This window comes from Carcharodon carcharias, chromosome 4, assembly GCF_017639515.1.
Source record: "Carcharodon carcharias isolate sCarCar2 chromosome 4, sCarCar2.pri, whole genome shotgun sequence".
NCBI lineage: Eukaryota > Metazoa > Chordata > Chondrichthyes > Lamniformes > Lamnidae > Carcharodon > Carcharodon carcharias.
Window position 1 is genome coordinate 61,529,564 of NC_054470.1, and position 22,088 is coordinate 61,551,651.

At 40.5% G+C, this 22,088-nt stretch overlaps 1 protein-coding gene across 5 annotated transcripts in view; it reads left to right on the plus strand.

Moving 5' to 3' along the window:
- LOC121277367 (tudor domain-containing protein 7-like) overlaps window positions 1-22,088 on the plus strand; it is a 150,207-nt gene that overhangs the window by 71,652 nt on the left and 56,467 nt on the right. For all 5 annotated transcript variants that reach the window (XM_041186749.1, XM_041186750.1, XM_041186751.1 and 2 more), the window contains exons 6-7: window positions 2,618-2,838; window positions 17,781-18,490. In XM_041186749.1, coding sequence (XP_041042683.1) covers window positions 2,618-2,838; window positions 17,781-18,490 — 931 coding nt within the window. The remainder of the gene's footprint in view (window positions 1-2,617; window positions 2,839-17,780; window positions 18,491-22,088) is intronic.

Below are 22,088 nucleotides of genomic sequence, written 5' to 3' on the forward strand. Positions count from 1 at the left end.
AGTAGCGCCTAGACGTATCAAAGGCATAGATATTAGCTGAGGCAGGAGAGAGACAGGTCTGGGTGGTCTGGGCAATGAGGGAGTGGGATGTGGAGTCGGGAACTCAGCTCAGTCAAATAGAATGGCATGGTTGTGAATGGTCATGTTCGGCCTCAGACAGTGCCAGGAAGGGGCATGGAGTTGGTGCCTAGGGAAAAGAGTTTGTCGTGAGAACTGAAGACAGTAGCTTTAATTGGAAGAAATTTCTGCTTATTCAGTACTGGATGTTGACCAAGCAACATGACATCAAAGGCAATAAAAAGGTTGAGTGAGTTGATGAAATAGAGCTGAGTGCTGTCAGCGTACATGTGGATCCTGACATGTTTTTGGGTGATGCATCCAAGGAAGAAGTAAAGGAAAAATGGGAAGCAATGATCGATTTTTGTGGGGGCCTTGAGAGGTGTGGGTTTGGGAGCAGGAAGAGACCTCCAGCCTTCGATCAATTAAGCATTAGAGAACCAAAGCCATTACCTTAAACTCTGCCAAAAACTGTGCCCTCACCACTGTCTCAGTTGAACCAGGCCTATTCAATCCTGTACCATCTTCATCATGTAGGCCACCTATTTTTACCTTGAGCATTACCCGCCTCGCTTACCCCAACTGCTGTTGAAATTCTCATCCATATTGTTAGAGGATTGATGTTCTTTCAAATTATTCCTTAAAATTATACTGTTCACAATGTTACAACTAGACATTCACAGATGTATTAAGCAAAGGATAACTGTTATTGACAGCAATTAAACTTATGCTCAAAAGCAACACTTAGAGCAAAGCCATGAGAGTTTATCAGGGAACCCACACTCGCCAACAATGAAACTGTTAACAGATTAACCTCATTGAATTCTGAGGTATCTGTTCCAACAAATCACCTTTTATATAGCTTTGTGCAATCCTGTTTGTTTTAGTGCTATCTAATATTCTTTTACCTCCTTTAAATGACTCCAATTTTACAAATCCTGCTTGACTTGTCAATCAAATCCTTAGATAGTTACAGAAATTCATGAACAATCAAATGCATTTTAACAGTCATTTGTGCTTGCTAGTTTTTCATTACCCTTGGCTATCTTCCTTTCCACAGATGCCACCTTTGGTATCAATACAACCGTGTTCGACTTTAGAAACACTTAACTGTCAGCTCTCTCCTGTATTTTTTTTTCATATTCCTATTATGGTATGTGGACGCCGCTGGCCAGGCCAACATTTATTGCCCATCCCTAATTGCCCTTGAGAGCTAACAGGCGAATAACCTTCATGACTTTATTCTGTGTGCATACTCATCTACAAGCCTTCCAAAAATCTTATTGCAAAATCTGTCCATATGAAAGGACTGCTGGAGGGATCCGTTCCAATTGAAAAGTTACTGGACAAAGTTCATCTGATATAAAGAGAAATCAAGAGAGGTCCCATTTGATTAACCCTTCAGAAACAATGTCTGTCACCTCCACACTATAATATTCCAAAGTTCTCCTTGCCACCCTCTCGATCTTCACGCTTTGAGCCTCAGCTTATCTAAAATCCTGCTATCCATATCCCACACCTCACCAGGCCCCATTCATCCATCACATGCCCCTTTCCCTGTTGACCAACATTGACTCCCAGGCTCCAAGTTCTCCAGTTTAACATCCTTGTTTAAAACACTTGGGCACTCCCTAACGCTAGCATCCTGCTGCCCTGAAGTTTCTTCAACCCCGCCACCCACCACCCCGAACTTTTTTTTGCTATTGGGACATGGCTGCCATTGGCACTGCAATAATTTATTTCCCATCTGACAGTCCTCTGTCAGACTTTGGCCTCTTATATATCCTTTCCTCCTTTGAACCCACTATCCTCATCTGTGCCTTCAGCCATCTAGGTTCTGCACTCTCAAATTTCCTCCCTTTATCATCTTGCCCTTCTACCTCACTCACCTTTCAAAACTGATTTTAAAATTCACCTCTTTGATCAAGCCCCTAATATCTCCTCCTTAAGCTTAGCATCCATTTATTATGATTATGCCTGTATCTTTAAAGGTTCAATTTTTGGTGTTGCCCATTATCTCTCATTTTATTGCAGTTGTTTTTGATTGATAGAGGGAAAGAATTTGCCATTATTGTGGAGGGTGGTCATAATAGTGAATTTAATTATTCACTTCCAAGTAAAGCTTGTCACTCTCTGGGTGGTAATACTGGATATTGAAATAGCCACTGAATGATGCTACATACTTTGAACATTTTATTTGACTGTTGGTACAGTATATTGTGTGTTCTTTTAATGTTGAATTTTCTTTCAATCTATATCTAGTCTGACATGCATTTATTTAATATACTGTCCCACTATCGCAGCCTGTGGCAAAAGTCATAGCTACAATCGCTTGAGGAATTGATGCTTATTTCCTGCTTTGTGAAGGCTACTAGCATAATACAGGCTAGTAAACACTTGAACTACACGAGCCCCAGTGGTATACCGACTCTATGCCACTAATCTTCAGGGTGGGTGTTAATATAACAGCCCCTATTGTTTAATGTGACCTTATTCCAATTATGTTAGTAATGGAGACAGCTATTGTAAGTTTTGATGCATTTTTTCCCACACTTTGTAGCTGTGTGGAGTGATGGCATGGATAGCGGAAAATCCAATTCTTCAGCATCTCAATCCAGCTATAACAGTGAGTTGATACAGTCCCGACTGAAAGAGATCATGGACAAGTATGCTAATGGAATTTGGGTCTCCAAATTGCCACAATTATACAGAAAGATGTTCAATGAGGATCTCCAGCAAGATGTTTTAAAGCATTTAGAACATTGGACCCATGTATGCACAGTGAGTATGCATTATAATACCTGACAAGCTATTACAAAAGAGAATTTTGAATGCAATTTGAAATTTAGATGCAATCATCATTTTTTCATTCTGCCACTTTTCTCCCTCCACAGACTCCCCTGCCCCTCCTCAATCTACCTTTCCTCCCCTTTTTGGAACTGTTGTTTCTGGGAGAGGGAAGTATTAAAATTTATATATAATCTTCAGTGGTAGATTTAACAATGGCTTTTTATAGGCACTGTGATTGGTCCATTTAAACAATCTGAAGTATCTCATTTGTCATTGGTCTATGAAAGCTATTGCTTATTGGTTCTTTTGAGTTGCTTTTGAAGAAAGCAGTACTGCTTTCCAGTGCTGTGATTGGTTTGCCAGTGCAAAGAGTTGTGTTGACATGGATGACTTCACAAAGCAGTTTTAAAGTGACCCATTTTGTCTAGTTAATATATTTAGTGTTGCAAAGTACAATAGTAAGGTAAAAATAATGCTGAGTACAGTTTCCTTGTGTTGAATAAAAATTAAATTGTTCGAGCAGCCTGTAAACTGAGAAAAAAATCTTTTTATTTGTTACGTTTTTGAAGATTTACATCCACTTAGAGAAGTTAATTGTCTTATTTGATTTTTATTGCCATGCTTGCACCTTGTCAGATCAAAGACATCCAGTGGTAAGGCTTCAACAGAGAAAGATTTAAGTGTAAGAACTTTTTAAGAATCTATTTGTGATTAGCAAACCTGAAAGACAAGCGTATAGAAGTATTTCAAAACCATATTTTACTGCCATCAAGGTCATGAGCGATCCTTAAGTAAAAATATTCAATGATATAACTTCAGTTTTCAAGAAATCTATACTTTAAATGGGAGTTGAACTTTATTGTTGTTTGCATTTTATGCTGTTATGATTCCTAAGGACATGGTTCAAAGCCTATGTCTTGATAGGTTAACATGAGTGTTATCACCCAATGGAGCTGGTAAATAGTCCAGAAATTATTCCTTCTGTTTTTGAAGGAAGGAAAATTGGCTTTCAGCCACATGACATTTAGGATATGAGAGGGTGCAAAATGTTTCTAGTCTTTTTTATTTAAATGTAAAATTAAAGAAATGTTTTTTTTTGAATCTAGAACTGCAAGGACAAAATAACACACCGGAAAATAAACAGGACTGATGTGGAAAAGACAGGTTGAGCTAGCAATAGCACATGAAGCAAAAAATCCTGCCTTCATATAACACATTATTACATTCTCCGAATGCCCCAAACGCAGTCACTGTTGTTGTATCGGCAAATACACCAGATCATTTATGCACAATATTGTATAGCTAGCTGACCTGTTTTTTTTTTGTGTGGATTTGGTGAGAGGTGGAATGTTAGCTTGGACACTGGGTTTTCAGTTCCTCTTCAAAGTGTCATGGGATCTTTATCATCCCTCTGGGCAGGCAGCAGTTTTATTTTTCACATGAAAGATGTTACAGCATTCCCTCAATGCAGCACCATAATGTGAGCCTAGGTTGTGTGTTGAAGTCTGAAGTGAGGCTTGAACCCACAGCCTCTAGCTTGAGTGCAACAGCAAGGATAGGTAATGGAACTGGTCACTTTAGGAAACAGATTTGCTGTTGGAGATACTTTGTTGCCTATAACGGTCAGAACGTACAAATCTATGTCATTTCCTATAGACATAAGGTTGGAGATGAGACCCTATGTGTGCCTGTTATCAGCAAGATTGTTCCACAAAGTTTTTCAGCTGAATGCTGGCAATTTCCCCAGCTGAAAAGGGTGAAAATCCAATTGTTCCTGGTATCCCATGGCAGTGTTATACCACCATCTTTTGCCATGGCACAGTTGGTTTCTTGTACAGCTTGAGATCAATCCTTTCCTTGGTGCTGCATTTATGTAGCATCAGACCACAGTCATTTTATCACAATTTCTCAATTTCAATTGTTAGTCCCCTGCCCAGGTTGTAAATTTGCTGCTTTAGGATATTAAACAAAAATCAGTGATGGAAAATGTCTTGCATGCCTGGTTGTATCCGTTTTCTGCTGGCTTCTGTGAAGTGTCCAGCGGGAGGTTAACTAACTTGTTCAGATCTTGGGCCATGCATTCTAATAAGCATTGTAGTCAGTCACTACATTCAAATATTGAAATCAGAAAAAAATGCTTGAGAATGAAGGAATTACAACTGTGTGCTTATTTTCATATCTGCAGTTGGTTAGGCCCAAGACATTAGGAAAAGCAATAGTATAAAATTGTTGTGCTGTCTGCAACTGTGCTTCACCAACTCGAGTGGAAATATGAACCTGTGACGTTTATGGAAAATTGCCTGTAAAGCCTTCATTACAGGTGAGCATTGTACCCTAGCTAAGGCCTGCTAAATCATCATCGGTCATTAGAAAGGTCTGCATAAGAATAGGTATTCTTTATAGTCATAGGCTGAAGGTTTATGGTTACCAAAGATGTTCAGCTTGCATGGTACCGTCTAGCACAATTCAGTAAGTTCAACTATGAAGAGTTTTGCTGTTGGACTCTGTTACTTTTAATGGTGTTATAAATTGACCTTTTGCCATAGAAATGGTTATTTTTGCAAATATTTTGCTTGGCACGTGATTAGAAACTGCAGTATGTCCTCCTTTAATATTCTTCCACTTTCCTTGTCTGACATAGTAATCCTGTCATGATCTTTCATCCACAATTGATACCTTATTTATTTTGCTGACATTTCTGAAAATCCTTACCCCAAGCCCATTTATCTTTTTTGTAATTTACACCCTAGCCACCCTTTACATCTGTTGTATAATGAATCGGATTTCCACCTAGATCAGATGTGTTTAAAGTGATGACTGAACATTGTCTAGCTAAGGAGCAAATAATTTTGCTATTGGAGAATGATTGATTGTATTTTTCCAGTTTTTTCCCTCTTTTACCGCATTGGAACTGTGCTGTCTTGCATCCATAAAACATAGACTACTGCAAAATCCACACAAAGCTTTCTTAGACCAGTTTTTGAAATGCAGTGCATCTCCTCCTCCCCCTCCCCACGGGCATCATCATCAGCACAAATTGCTTATTCAATTGCCTTATTAAAAATATTTACCAATGTTTTTAAGAGTGACAATGCACCAATGATTTTGTACTTGCACTGAGTGAAGGAAACACATACAGTGGGTTCTGAAGAACAGGTATTTCCTATCTGATGCAACCAGCTTTCAAGCAAGCATTGCAGGTTTGATTCTGCCCTTAACTGTGTGCTGTGTGCAAAAGCAACGTCACAATTATTGACAAGAGAATCGAAAGGCAATAGATTAGAACAAAACCTGCATTGTACTGCTGAGAAAGAATATTGCTAAAAGTATATGAAATCTGTATAAAGATGGCTACATATTTCCAAAATGTGGTGAGCTGATTTAAAATATTACTATGATAAATGTTAATGGGTGGGGGCATTTCAGACTGTGTTAATAGATGCTTTGCTGTTGCATTTTAGACATATCTTTACAGTACTGAGTTTGTCTATAAATGATGCTCACCTGTAATGAAGACTTTACAGGCAATTTTCCATAAAAGATCATGCTGCAAGTAATTGAAGCTGTATTTTTAATGTGCAATGTGGGAAGAGATGGAAGAGTCACTTAAAAAAAAACTGAATTGAATATTCAATTTTTAGCCAAATCTGCTCAACCTCTCCTTTTTATGAAACAGACATGCTAAATCAAAGTTCCTGGCCATTGTTGGTTACTTTTGTAATATGCAAAAACAGAAATTGGTGCTTGGTGCATTGTATCACTGTACTTGAAATTTTAAGCTGCCTACACCCTAAATGGTGGAAGTGTGTTCTGCTACTGCATCTGAGTTTAAACAGAGCTACTAAAGCATCCGACTGGTAGCTCTTTGTGTTTAAACATGGAACATGAATATCTAGGCTCTTGCTTGCTTTTTCTTTGTAGTTTTCTTCTGTTCTTTCATTTATTATTTTTGGTCAGTCCTTCTCATTTTCTTTATTTCTCTACATTTTAATCTTTGTCTCTGCTCTGGGGAGCCATTTCCATGTTTAATATTTCCAGCTGTCCAGAAGCTTACTATGAATTTTTTTTTTTGCCAGTTTCAAATATTTGCGTATTGGAGCTATGTTTTGCTCAGGTTCTATAATGATTAGGATACAAACCAATTTGTATGGATAACTTTATTTTTTGAGAAAATGAAGGGGAAGGCTCTTGATGCAATACCATGGTTTGAAAGAATAGAAATACGTTTCTCCAATGATTTAGCAATTGTATCCAGTGTGCAGCTGAACAATTCAGAGCAGGATGGTTCAAATTGATTTCAAGGTCTCTGCTGAATTGTCTGACCTTAGCCATGGTGCTATAGCTAACCATAGAGTGCTTAGTTTTGGATTGGGAGAGAAAGACATCAACCAGTATTCCCTCCCGTGAAAACTATTTAATGATATCTGCTGGAAGTGCTTGTGTGTGAATGTCAGATGAGGACTGGACCAGACTCTGCTGTAATTTCAACTAACCTGGTGACACTTAAGACTCAAGTGATAATGGCCTCTTGGGCAAAGCATCAGAAAGCTGCAGTTGTCCACAGAACTGCACCCAACAATGATTCAGTCTTCAGAAGAGGGGAGAAATTGGTGAGAAAAGGGGCAGAGAGGACAATTGAAAAGAAATGGGAGCTAATGGAAATCTAGCAGTAATGGTGAGGTGAAAAACTTTTTAAAGCTTGCAAATTGTAGGAAGGGTGGGGGGCAAGAGTGACAGAGATAAGTTTTGAGTTCCTAACAAAGGTGTCAGAATAAAGCAAAACTGCTGATGCTGGAAATCTGAAATAAGTATGGCAAATGTTGGATATAAAACCGATCAGCCACCACCTGTGAAGAGAAACAATGAATTAAAGTTTCACAAACTGTTAACTTTTTAAAATGTAGTTTTTCATGGGATGTGGGCATCACTGGTTAGGCCAGCATTTATTGCCCATCCCTAATTGCCCTTGAGAAGGTGGTGGTGAGCCACCTCCTTGAACCGCTGCAGTTCATATATCGTAGGTACACCATAGTGCTGTTAGGGAGTTCCAAGGATTTCGACCCAGCGACAGTGAAAGAACTAATAAGGTAAGTAAGCATTTCCTTGCTGGGAAAATAGAGAGAAAAGGAGGAGGGGAGAAGTAAGATATCCAATCAGAGATGGAGCTCCTGGGTATAACGACCAATTAGTTTATGCAATAAGATTATGTACTGCTTTAGATAAGCTACCAAACACATTTAAGCATATCACACAAGACATTCATATTTGAATTGAATGCCTTACCCCCTTATGCATCAGGAAGTGGCAATTTTTAACTCTAGCAACGAAGGTGGAATTGTCTAAGGAGCATTGATGCTAATTGTGTTGATAAAATGGAGAGTGATTACAAAATACTATATTGTTGTGGGGAGAGGGAAAGGTTTAAGGATTTGGAGGCTGAGAGAGGCGAAGGAGGTGAGAGCATTGGTAATCAGACTTGTTTTCGTATATGTACAGGTATTCTAGCGAGTGAGGTGAAAGAAATGGAGCACTTGTGGCATACGTTTTGTTCTGCTATGCATTTCATGGGTAAACTACAGTGACATATCATCACATATGCTCTATTGTGTAAACTGATGTTCTGGAGTTGTAAATTTAATCCCACCATGGCTGCTAAGGGAATTTAAATTTAATTACTAAATCTAGACTAGAATGCTAGTCTCATTAACAATGATTGTGAAACTACCAGATTGTCATAAAAACCCAGCTGATTCATTAATGCCCTTCAGGGGAAGAAGTTTGCAGTCCTTACTCTGTCTGACCTACTGGTACATGTGACTCCAGAGCTGCAATGGTCAATTCTTAACTGCCCTCTGAAATGGCCTAGTAAGCCCCTCAGTTGTATTAAACCATTTCAGAAAAGTTGAATAAGAATAAAATTGGTCGGGTCACTCAATATCGAGTTGGGCATTGAAATCAACAAAGGTACACCCTATCCGGTTAACCCTGCAAAGTCGTCTTCACTAACATCTGGAGACTTATACCAAAATTGGGAGAATTGTCCCACAGACTCATCAAGCAATGGCCTGAAATAGTCACGCTTACCAAATCATACTTATAGTCAATGGCCCAGACTCCAAATTCCATCTCTATCTTTGGGTATGTTCTGCCTCAACAGCAGGGCAGACCCATCAGCGATGGTGGCATAGTGGTATTCTACCAGGAGGGAGTTACCCTGGGAGTCCTCAACATTGACTACAGACCCCATGAAGCCTCATGGCATCAGGTCAAAATCAGGCAAGAAAACCAGCTCCTGGTTACCACCTACCATCCTCCCTCAGCTGATGAATCCATGCTATTTCATGTTTAACACGACTTGGAAGAAGCACTGAGGGTAGTAAGGGCACAGAACCTATTCTGCGTCTGGGGCTTTAAATTCCATCACCAACAGTGGCTCAGGAGCACCATTACTGACTGAACTAGCAAGTCCTGAAGGACATATCTGCCAAACTGGGCCTGTGGCAGGTGGAGTGAGAGCCAATATAAGAGAAAAACCTGCTCCACCTTTCCCTCACCAATCCAGCTGTTGCAGATGCATCTGTCATGACAGAATTAGCAGTAACCACCACACACACCTCCTGGACATGAAGTCTTGTTTTTAACGAGAAGACTTTCCATTGTGTTGTATGGCACCACACCTGTACTAAATGGGTTATATTCAGAACAATGTAATAGCTCTAAACCAGGCATCTAGGAGGTGCTGTGGGCCATCAGCAGCAGGATTTTATTGAACTGCATTTTGTAACCTTATGGTCTGGCAAATCCCTTACTCTACCATTATCATCAAGCCAAAGGTTCAATGAGGAGTGAAGGAGACCATGGTAGGTGCAGCACCAGGCCTTCATAAGAATTAGATGCCAACCTGATGAAGCTACAACAGAGGACCAAATGCATGCTAAACATCAGAAGCAACATGCTATAGACAGTGAAGTGATCCCATAACCAGCAGATCAAATCAAAGCTCTGCAGTCCTGCCACATCCAGCTGTAAATGTTGGTGGACAATTAAACAGCTAACCAGAGGAGGAGACTCCACAATTGCCCCCATCTTTAATGATGGGGGAGCCCAGCGCATCAATGCAAAGGATAAGGATGAAGCATTTGCAACCTTCATCCAGAAGTGGTGAGTGGTTGATCTACCTGGCCTTCTCCTGATGCCCCCACCATCAGAATGTCAGTTCTCAGACTGTTGGGTTCACTCCATTATATCAAGAAATGTCTGTCATCACTGGATGCAGCAAAGGCAATGGACCCTGACAACAACCCAACTGTTGCACTCCTTGTGCCCTTATACAAGTTGTTCCAGTACAGCTACAACACTGGCACCACATTCTCAGTCCACTCTCAATCATCACGAAAGTAATGGAACATGTTGTCAACACTGTTTTCAAGTGGCACTTACATGGCACTAACCTGCTCAAGATGCTCAGTTTGGGTTCTGCCAGGACCACTCCACTTCAGACCTCATTCCAGCATTTGTTCAGGCATGGACAAAAGGGCTGAACTTGAGAGATGAGTTGAGAGTGACTGCCCTTGACAGAAAGGCAGCATTTGACTCTGTCATCAAGAATCTTAGCAAAGTTGAAGTCGATGGGAATCAGGGAAAGCTCTCCAATATTTGGAGTCATACCTAGCACAAAGAAAGATGGTTGTAGTTGTTGGAGGCCACTCATCTCAGCACCTGGACATTGCTGCAGGAGCTCCTCAGGGTAGTGTCCTAGGCCCAACCATCTTCAGCTGCTTCATCAATGACCTTCCCTCCATCATAAGATCAGAAGTGGGAATGTTTGCTGATGATTGCACAGTATTCCATGCCATTTGCAACTCCTCAGATACTGAAGCAGTCTGTGTCTGTGAAGCAGCAAGACACGAACAACATTCAGGCTTGGGCTGATGTATGGCCTGAATGTTACTTACCACTTAAGTGTCAGGCAGTGATCATCTCCCCTTGACACTTGGTGGTATTACCATTGCTGACTCTCACATCATAAACATCCTGGGGGGTTACTATTGACCAGATACTTAATTATACCAGCCATATAAATATAGTGACTACAAAAGCAGGTCAGTGGCTGGGAATTCTGCAACAAATAATCCACCTCTTGACTCCCATATCCTGTCCACCATCTACAGGGCACAAGTCAGCAATATGATGAAATACTTTCCACTTGCCTGGATGAGTGCAGCTCCAACAACACACAAGAAGCCCAACACCATCCCGGCCAAGGGCAGCAGAAGTATGGGAACACCACACCTGTAAGTTCCCTTCCAAACCACACACCATCCTCACTTGGAACTATATCACTGTTCCTTCATGGTTCCTGGGTCAATAACCTGGATCGCACTCCCTAACAGCACTAGGGGTGTACATACATCACTTGGACTGCAGCCAGTTAAGAAGGCAGCTTATCACCATGTTCTCAAAGGCAATTGGGGATGGGCAGTAAATACTGCCCTTGCCAGAAATGCTCACATTGTAAGGACAATTCTAAAAAAAATTTAAAAACACGCATATGCACAAGTACAGAAAAGCACGCAATTGTCTCATGTTCCCCAGGGAATCTTACTTCAATTTATTACTAGAATATCTTCTGAACTGTCTCACCATTTAGTGTGTCTCTGTTCAGTGCTGTGGTCAGGTTCCCGTGGTACTACTTTCTTTTGGATGACCTTAAGCTAAGCATATCCCGCTTGGATTGCAAAAAATTGATGTGTCCGAAAAGGTGAGACTGTTGCACTAATGCTTCATCAGTCACCATGACTACTTGGAGGGTGGGACTTTTAATTCATTTGATTGATATATATATATAGATGTGCATGACTAAAAACAGTCCAACTCACCAAGGCTGGTTTACCGGCTGGAGCTGGGTCTGATGTTGAGATTGGAGTTGACAGGTGCAGGAATGGGTAATTCATGAATACAAAAGGGAACAAACATCAAAAATCCACCAAAAGTGAGTGAACATACGTTGAAAGTAGGTACCCCTTTTGTAGCAGCCAGGACCCCAAGGTCTTAACTTTCTTGCTAATCATTTGTTAACTGGTCTCCAGCATCAGTCTGCACTCTGCTGGATTGTTTGCATACTTTGATTGGGCTAGGCTTTCTGTCCTTTGACTATGAATAGCCCGAATAATCTAACCCTTTGTTGCATCATAATAAGCTTTATCTCCCTCCTGAGTGTTGAGCTTCCAGTCCACTCAAATTTTCTGCATTATACAGCTCAACATCTCTCAGCTGAACTTGGTTTGATTCATATCCGCTCCTGTCTCCTTGCACCTATGTCCAGTGAAGTCAAGTATGTTTACTTTTGAAGATAGAATTTATTTTACCAGTACTTTAGATATTACATTCCAGATTCTGTTGATGCATTTTACAAGAGGACCACATACAGCTGTTTTGGAAAAAGGTCTGTGAAGGCAGAAAGGGATAAACTAGCAGAAAGAAGGACTGATACTTACTGTGTCAATGCTCAAGGAAAGGAACGATCTTGAGTCTAAAACTGCTGGGCAACAAATAATTAAATCCAGATGAGTACCAGTAGGGAAGCAGCTGCTGCTCACAAATTAGCACATAGAGGTACTGAGGAAGGCTGTCGGCCAGATAGGTCTCAAAACTAAAGCTCAAGCAATAGAGATAGGTATAACTTTTATGTGGAAGAGTGCGAGTACATACTTGCCTGATAAGGTGGCCAAATGTTAAGATTTTGAAAAACCTGCAAAGAGGTGGGGAAGAGGAAAATGAAAAGACTACGTCATAATTTATCATCTCCACTTGGTTTTCAGTAAAACATGGTGATTATGTAAAATGCTTCCAATTATGTTGGGGGTGAAAAAATCCAGCCTTGCATATAGGTTACAAACTTGGCTTCTGTCAATGACAGAGAGCTTTGCTGAGAGATATTTTGAACTAAATAATAGGGTGATATACTGGCAGCAATCATTTGAAGTAATTATTGAAGAGTGCAATTTTGACAGATTATTCCCATTGTGATCTTGGTGATTTCACTTGGATTAATGGGTGTGATTTCCTGGCATGTGGAACCCCATATTCATCTTTTCTCTTTATTTCACTTCCATTTTTTGTTCTTGGAATGTGGGTCCAACTGGCAAAGCTGCATTTATTGCTGATCTCTAGTTTCCTTGAGGCAGTGATGGTGTGCTGCTGCCCTAAACTACAAACTTTTCATGATGGAGCAACTATGATGGTTTTAGATAAGAAATTCCAGGACATGACCCAGTGATGATGAACAGTGATTGTTCAAGTTAAGGTGGATTGTGACTTGTGATAAGGCTCCTGTGATCTTGTGCTTGGTGATGGAAGTGCCTGGGAGCTGCTGTCAGAATACATTCAGTGAATTGCTGAGATGGGTCCTGTTGATATTTTATTTTATTCATTCACGGGATTTGGGCTTCGCTGACTGGGCCAGCATTTATTGCCCATCCCTAATTGCCGTCGAGAAGGTGGTGGTGGGCTGCTTTCTTGAACTGCTGTAGTCCATGTGGCGTAGGTACACCCACAATGCTGTTGGGAAGGGAGTTCCAGGATTTTGACCCGGCGATATATTTCCAAGCCAGGATGGTGGGTGATTTGGAGGGGAGCTTCCAGGTGGTGGTGTTCTCATCTATCTGCTGCCCTTGTCCTTCTAGATGGTAGTGAGTTTGGAAGGTGTTGTCGAAGGAGCCTTGGTGAATTCCTGCAGTGCATCTTGTAGATGATGCTGCTACTGTGCGTTGGTGGTGGAGGGAGTGAATGTTTGTGATGTGGTGCCAATCAAGTGGGCTGCTTTGTCCTGGACGGTGTCCAGCTTCTCCAGTGTTATAGGAGCTACGCTCATCCAGGCAAGTGGGGAGCATTCCATCACACTCCTGACTTGTGCCTTGTAGATAGTGGACAAGCTTTGGGGAGTCAGGAGGCGAGTTACTTGTCACACAATTCCTAGCCTCTGACCTGCTCTTGTAGCCACAGTACTTATATGGCTAATCCAGTTCAGTTGTTGGTCAATGGTAACCCCCAGGATGTTGATAGTTGGGGATTTAGTGATTGTAATGCCATTGAACATCAAGGACGATGGTTGGATTCTCTCTTGTTGGAGATGGCCATTGGCTGACACTTGTATGGCATGAATGTTACTTGCCACTTGTCAGCCCAAGCCTGGATCTTGTCCAGGTCTTGCTGCATTTGGTCATGGACTGCAGTCCACTGTAGTGCTGCAACCACAGTTGTGATGGTAGGAGTGGATATCAAGCCTAATGTCATGATGCTAATCAAACAAACTGCTCTGTCATATCAGCCTGGATCATTATCAGCCTGGATCATTATCAGCCTGGATCATTATCAGCCTGGATCATTATCAGCCTGGATCATTATCAGCCTGGATCATTATCAGCCTGGATCATATCAGCCTTCAAATGTTGCTGCAGATGCACCCATCTAGACAATTGTTGAAATACTAGATCACACTCCTGATTTGAGCCTTTTAGATTGTGATGATTTGAGGAGTCATAATGTGAGCCCAGCCATTGCAGAGTGCTCAACTTCTGTTCTGTTTTTCTTATTATAGTTGGCCCATTATGTTTCTGGTCAGTGGTAGTCCTGGGGGCATATAGAAGGTAGAGTCTCTGGTGTCACTGAACATCAAGGAAGGCTGGACGTCTGTCCTTGTCAGGGATCTTAGTGGGCACTTGGTTGGTGCAGAGGTTACCTGCCACTTGTAAGGTCAAGTCTGGATTTTGTTTAGTCCCTGTTGCAGGGAGTTGTGAATAGAGCTGAACACTGGAATATCCTGTAAATAGCCTCACCCCTGAAACCATGGAGCAGAAAATGTTATGCCTGTCACCCCCCACCAATTATAGTTTTACCAGGGCTCCTTGGTCCGCACTTGGTCTGATTGGATATATCTTGATTCATTTACTTGTTTATTCCACTGCTCATTGGGTTACTTTATTTTCTCTCACCTTCACTCCTATTTCTTGGGGGTTTATTTTTTATTCTATGTTCTCCAGTCCTATTACCCATTTTCTCTATCTCTCCAGTTTGAATCAATTTTATCATAATGAAGGCAGAGTTCATATGTACTCTTGGCAAGAATAAAACTACAACATTCTTCCTGCAGGTTTGTAACTGAGTAGTCCAAATCAGTCCTGACACTTCTACGAAGAACCTGCTCTTAACCTGGGTTGGGGGAGTTGGAGAATGAGATTGTGAGGGAGAAGGGAACTGGGGAATCAAGCCGGATTACTGTAAATTAGTCCTTAATTAAAGGATGTGTTCATCACAAGCAAATCAAGTGATATGCACTGTTGCCTTTTGCACTCGTGACAAAAGGTCAGTCACATTTTTATACTTGATTAAATTCAGCAAAGCATTTAAAATTGCTTTTTACTCAAATTGTTTTTCCTCCCCCATAGCCCCTAACTACATGTATGGAGTGCACAACCACTCAAGCTACTGTTGAACCAATTTCTATAAGTAAATCAATTCTCATGATCCAGAATTTTCTCCTATTCACTGTATATGTGACAACATGCCTCAATTTAACAATTAACTCCTAACCTGTGTTGCTGCTCACTGGTGAATAACTGGGGTCATAGCATGTATCCCAGTCACCTCTGAAGCCATAAAATAACATTATAAGAAAAATGCTTTGAAGTTGAGAACTATTTTGACAATTTATTTCAAGTGTAAAAATTGGCTTTGCCACATATTAAGTCTTGCAAAATCAGAAAGAGGACTCCTAAAATCTGTTATTTTCAATAGATGGAGAATAGTTGTTTCTGATGGATGTTTTGTGGAATTAGTTTCTCAGAGCTCCTATTTAGCCCTCCTTCTGCAAAGACATGGCAAAGCAGGGAACTGAAGATACCTGAAAGGCTGTAGGTTTTAAAAATAGCTTTTCCTTTTAATTAAAAGTAAACTTTGAACATTGTCTTTCGAAAAGACATAGTTCAGCAAGCTGTATATTAATGACCATAAAGAGCATCATCTAAGATGTTCTCCTGTTTTCAGTAGAATAGTTCAATATTTTTTAAAGAATAATCATGTCACTGTTTGTTAGCCCACCTATTAACTTTTCAAATAAATTGTCCTGGTCGTCAAAGCAACGAATTGTCCTCTTGGTCAGGGAGGACACTTCCAGTTTAAAATAGCCTGAAATATCCCATTGTCCTCCACTGCTTGCTCACCACCAATTTTTTTGTGAGCCTGAGTGTTAGTGGACTGTTGGGAATTGATATGTCACAGCTAAGCCTGATCTAATCCTCATTAGGCAACCACACAAACTTACTTTCAGCAGGCTTTCTTAAAATAGTGATTCTGGAGTGCATAACTTTACTGACTCCTTTCACCCCCTCCATTGCCTGGGAGCATTAAGTCCAAATGTACTGCTTCCATCATTGCGTTGGATGAATTGATTTACTTCAGATGTGGTTCATGTCGTAAAGCAATGAGGTCAGCCTACAAATGTTAATTTCAGTTGGTGCTCCAGTGGTATTTGTCAATGGGGATGTGATGCTAGATAATGAACTGTGCTTTGGCCAAGTAAAAAAATAGTTTATTTGTGGTGGATAGGTCGCAATTCATATATTTTTTTTTTAAAAAGTGAATAATTTGGTGAAAGCAAAATACTGCGGATGCTGGAAATCTGAAATAAAGAGTGAAAATTCTGGAAAAACTCAGTTCTGGCAGCATCTGTGGAGAGAGAAACAGAGGTTAACGTTTTGAGTCCGTTTGACTCTGAAGAAGAGTCATACAGACTCAAAACATTAAACTTTGCTTCTCTCTCCACAGATGCTGCCAGACATGCTGAGTTTTTCTAGAACTTTGTGAATAAGTTCTGTGCTGGTTGCAAATTGTTTTCCTAACACTTTTATATTTGAAAAAAGCAGCAAACTGTAGATGCCTTTTGAGAGGGGTAATGTTTTGGTCTCGTATGTAAAATGATACTTTGAACTATATAGGTTTATATGTCCAATGTTTGTGCCAGGGTAGCTTTTCCTTTTGTAACTCTTTCGAGTACAAACCCGTTTTCATCTGTTTCAGATGAAGTTACATTGTTTCATAGTTTGCCATTGTGAGATTTGAACTCTTGATACTCTTTTGAGTAAACCTGTTTCCATCTGTTTCAGATGAAGTTACATTGTTTCATAGTTTGCCATTGTGAGATTTGAACTCTTGATCTTGGGGTTACAAGCCCAGTACCATAACTACTTGGCTATTTAGGCCAAGCCCCTTTTCCTTGTGTAACTCTTTCGAGTACGAACACGTTTCCATCTGTTCCTATTCAGATGAAGTTACATTGTTTCATAGTTTGCCATTGTGAGATTTGAACTCTTGATCTTGGGGTTACAAACCCAGAACCATAACCACTTGGCTATTTAGGCCAAGCCCCTTTTCCTTTTGTAATCCTACAACAACTTAATGCTCATAAGTGGAGGATTGTGACCCTGATCTAGCTCATTACCATAGCATATGATGCACTTCGCTATTAGGCCATAGGTGCTCCTCTCAAGGTGAGTTTTATCAAGTAACATTGCTTTTAGTGGTGGCATTTTGAGGGAAGAGAAAGTTGATACATTTGTGTCCTTCCTTTAGTTAAATCCATTAGTATACATTTTGAAGTACGCTTGTTAGTATTATCTGAAAGCTTGGACATAGGCTCAAAACCCCAATATTAATCTGTCTTGATGCTGGTGGACCTGCTTAGTTCCAGGATTACCTGTGTTTTTAAAAATAATCTATTATCTGGTTTGAACATATTGTGCAATTTTCATTTTTGGGAAAAGAATAGTAGATCAGTTGCTGTTCACACTTTTTATTTTGCTATGGTAAAATAATTGCCTCTGGATGGACAGCCTTGTATTGAACTGAATTCATGTTTATCTCACTATTTTGTTCAGGTTGAAAAGTCAGCATCAAGTGGTTTGGCAGAATTGCTGCTTTATCCTCCAAAGAGTGGCCAACAGCAAAGGAAGTCAAGTTTTAACCCAAAGTCAGCTGATAAAAAACAGGAGCTACCAGTTTCTAATAAAATTGTAACTCAAGGAGGGAAAACAGTTGCATCTAAAAGCCTAGTTCCAAAGGATTTTGAGGTGAAACAAAAAGTCACTGAGCTATTACAGAGGTACAGCAGTGGACTTTGGGCCAACGCACTTCCAAAGTTGTTTGAAGAGACATACAAGATGCAGTTTCCTCAGAATATTTTGGATGATCTTGACTGCTTGTCTGACATTTGCGCTGTGGATTATGCAGTATCTGGTGATCGGAAAAAGGCAATTCTTTATGCAAAAATGATGAAAACCACTGACGAGCAAAATGTTAAACCTAAAGAGTCTCTTTCCCCAGTGATGGTGACTCCCACTGCTTTGGTGAGGCCAGAACTGAAAGAGGTCATCAGTGAGGAGCACAATGATCTAGGACTCCGTTCACACAGAACCTGCATTGATCCCGAACATCTGGCGTTAACTGAAAATGAGGTGACTGTGATTACTAGTGAATTTACAGAAAGTTGTTCGATCCAACCTGCTCCTTCCCCACTTAGGATTCCAGCAGAGCAATTCCCATCCGTATTGGTGGTTGAACTTCACAACACTTCTGAAGCTGTTATCAGGTGAGCCTGCCTCAAATCTAATTCTCCAGGTATGTCCAAGGAGAGGACAGTGGCTGTTCATATTAAAGGATCTGCAAAGTTTCAATCAAACCAGTAGATGTGCAATATGTTTAAGCTTTTGTTATAATTTTGATATTTGCCAATCTCTCAGTTTATTCAATTGATTAACAAGTCTCTCACGTTATTTCAATTTACAATCAACACAATTGGTAAGGTTTTTCCACTTAAGGAATGTATTTGAATTTCTTATACACTGTAGTTGACCCCTGATGACTTTGATTGAGGCCTGAGTATGGTTATCTTATTTACCACAGTCCTGTTCTGGCCTATATATAAACACTCAGTCATTGCTGCAATATGATAAATCATCTCAAGCAATGTATCACATGACTGCCACAGACCTCTCAGATGTTGCTGACATAACTGGATGAATGCTTAACACGTTTGCATGACATTCCTCATCTATTTAATGGAGGTGTTAATCCATTTAAAATAAACTATACTGCCATTAATGGGAACAGAGACATATTATGCCAACACTAGTGTTGCTTTGGATAATTTCTAACCTGTAGCTCGCAATGCTATTAATCTGTTATTTTGCATATTGAGAAGTTTTCGTAATGTATTTTTCTCCCTGAAACCCTACCTTCCTCCACACCCCGTGCCACAATTCATTACTGACATAATAAAATATATTTTGCTTAATTTCACATTATCAAGAAAAAACTATTTTATATTTTACCACGTGTTGTTGCTTTTCATTTCTCTCTTCTCCCCCAACCCGATAAAATTAGTAAGTTAAAGGCATGGGTAAAGATTGGTGAGGGAGAAATGGGTTTTGATTCCTGGGTTGTGAATCTTTATAATTCTCGACCCCGGAGGGTTATGGATGCGCCATCACTGAATATATTTAAGGCTGAGATAGACAGGATTTTTGGTGTCTCAGGGAATCAGGAAATATGGGAATGGGTGATAAAGTGGAGTTGAAGCCTAAGATCAGCCATGGTCATATTGAATGGTGGAGCATGTTCAACGGGCCATATGTTGTTATCATGCTCTTATTTCTTATGTTCTAAATATAATCCCACCTTCATTTTTCTCCTCTTCTAGTCTTCATCCTGTATCTCATGAAAATCTTGACTCTTTGCTGGAGCATGGTTGCATGGGTATTCAGGAAGCTCTGGTGACAGTATGTCAACCTGGGCATTGAGTGCCCATCAGCTGTTTAAGGATGAGGGCGTCACAACCGAATCCAATCCAGTCCATACAAGCAGGAGATACTGGCTATTGCTTAGGAGTGGGAATCTTAGCCAATTTTCTTCTCTAATCCTGTAGCTACTAGAATTGCGAACAGCAAACAGACCAAAAATTAAGTCTGGGAACTTTTGAGTATGAAATCAACTTGTATAGGGATCACATGCACCTCCAAGATAGCTTAAATGTTGATTTACAATGGTTATTTTCAAGCATTATGTTTAATTCTTAAATTGCTCCCCTCCCCTCGCTCCTGTGAAGGCCTTGATCCATGTCTTGGTTACCTTTAAACTCTACTATTCCGGTGCTTTCCTGGCTGGTGTCCAACCTTGCACCCTCTAAATTTGAGCTCTCTCTAAAGCCTTTACTCTAACTTGCACTAAACCCATTCACTAAACTCATTGCCCCTTTGCTTGCTGACCTTTTTTGGCTTGCAGTCCACCGATACCTCAGACTTAAAAAAAAACTAATCCTTGGTTGAAATCTTGCCATACCCTCATCCCTCCCTATCTCTTGAATCTCTTTTAACTCTTGTTCACTTGGGATATTTTACTACATAAATACAAGTTAATGTTATCTCTTGTCTTTCCAAAGTCTCACCTGTTTTTCTCATGGTATCCTACCTCTCTTGGCCTCTGCACTCGTCCTCAGTGATCTTCATCTCAGCTTCCCTTACCAGCCCATCAATCAACCCCCCCCCCCCCCCCTCTGAATTCACTAACCTCCTGTCCTCCGTAAATATTATCTCCTACCTATGTTTGTGGGCACTTCCTACCAGATCTGTCGCTAGTAAAAGCTCAGTTGGGATTCTTAAAACTATAATTTTTAAATCCCAATTGCCCACTCTTCGATCCTCCATTTGTCACCATGGTTTATAGCTGTCAATCTGTTCAACTGCTCCCTCTGTCCATCTTTTTGATGTCCTTATTCCCAAAAACACCTTTACACTCTCCCTAGCTCAATTTTTCATCCCATTATGACCATTATCTTCTCTTCCACAAAATCCAAGAGGCATAGATTTGAGGCAATCTGGCACATGACTGGTTTAGTCATTCATGAAAGGCAGCTCAACCAACCATCTCCTGAAACATCTCTGCCTTACCCCTTCTGCCCTTGCCTCCAACAATGTGTGAAGAGTTGATGAGTTTCTTTGTCACCTAAAATTGAGGTTATTGCTCATCTGCCTCGGTAGCTCATAGAAATTCACCTTGTTGACTTTTTCTTATTATAGTTTTACTCCTGTGTTCCTTCATGCCTTTTCAGAGCTCATTTGGTTCACCACATGGTCCTTCAACCCGATTCTCACTAATGTGGTTTTCCTGGCCCCAAGTTAACAGACTGTAAATGGTTCTTCCTCCTCAGGCACTGTCTCCCTCTCTTTGAAAACCACCATCCTTACCCTCTCCTCAAAAAAACGACCTTCAACCCTCTGTCCTTGTTTATGCCTGCCACAATGTGCTCTCACATTGCAGGCACTTTTTCTATAACTCCATGTTTTAATTTTGTAGCTTTTGCGATATCCCAGCATTGAAACAGCCCTAACTAAAGTCACAATGACATCCTCTGTGACTCTAATCACAGTGCATTATCCTTCATTGTCCTCTCTGCAATCTTTGATACAATGAACCTCACCATTATTCACAAATGCCTTTCCTCCATTGTCCAGCAAAGCGCCATTGCCCTTTTTCCACTTGTCACTATCTGATCATAGATAAAGTACCTACATTAGCTTTGCTTCCCACTCCACATCATTTGTTACTGCTAGCCTCCAAGGTTCCATCTTTGACAGCCTTTTCCTCATCAACATTTTTCCCTTTGTTGTCATCATCTGCAAACATGGGTTCAGCTTCCCCGTGTACACTGACAACACAAAGCTCTGCCTCTCAACCACCTACCTTCTTGACCAAGAACAGAATTACCTGGAAAAACTCAGCAGTTCTGGCAGCATTGACGGAGAAGAAAAGAGTTGACGTTTCAAGTCCTCATGACCCTTCAACAGAACTAGATGAATCCAAGGAGAGGGGTGGTATGGTTGTAAGGACAAGCAAGCAGTGATAGGAGCAGATAATCAAAAGATGTCACAGACAGAAGAACAAAGAGGTGTTGAAGGTGGTGATATCTAAACGAATGTGCTAATTAAGAATGGATAGCAGGACACTCAAGGTACAGCCCTAGTGGGGGTGGGGTGGAAAGATTAATGGGCATAAAAGATATAGATTTAAAAATAATGGAAATAGGTGGGAAAAGAAAAATCTATATAAATTATTGGAAAAAACAAAAGGAAGGGGGAAGAAACAGAAAGGGGTTGGGGATGGAGGAGGGAGTTCAAGATCTAAAGTTGTTA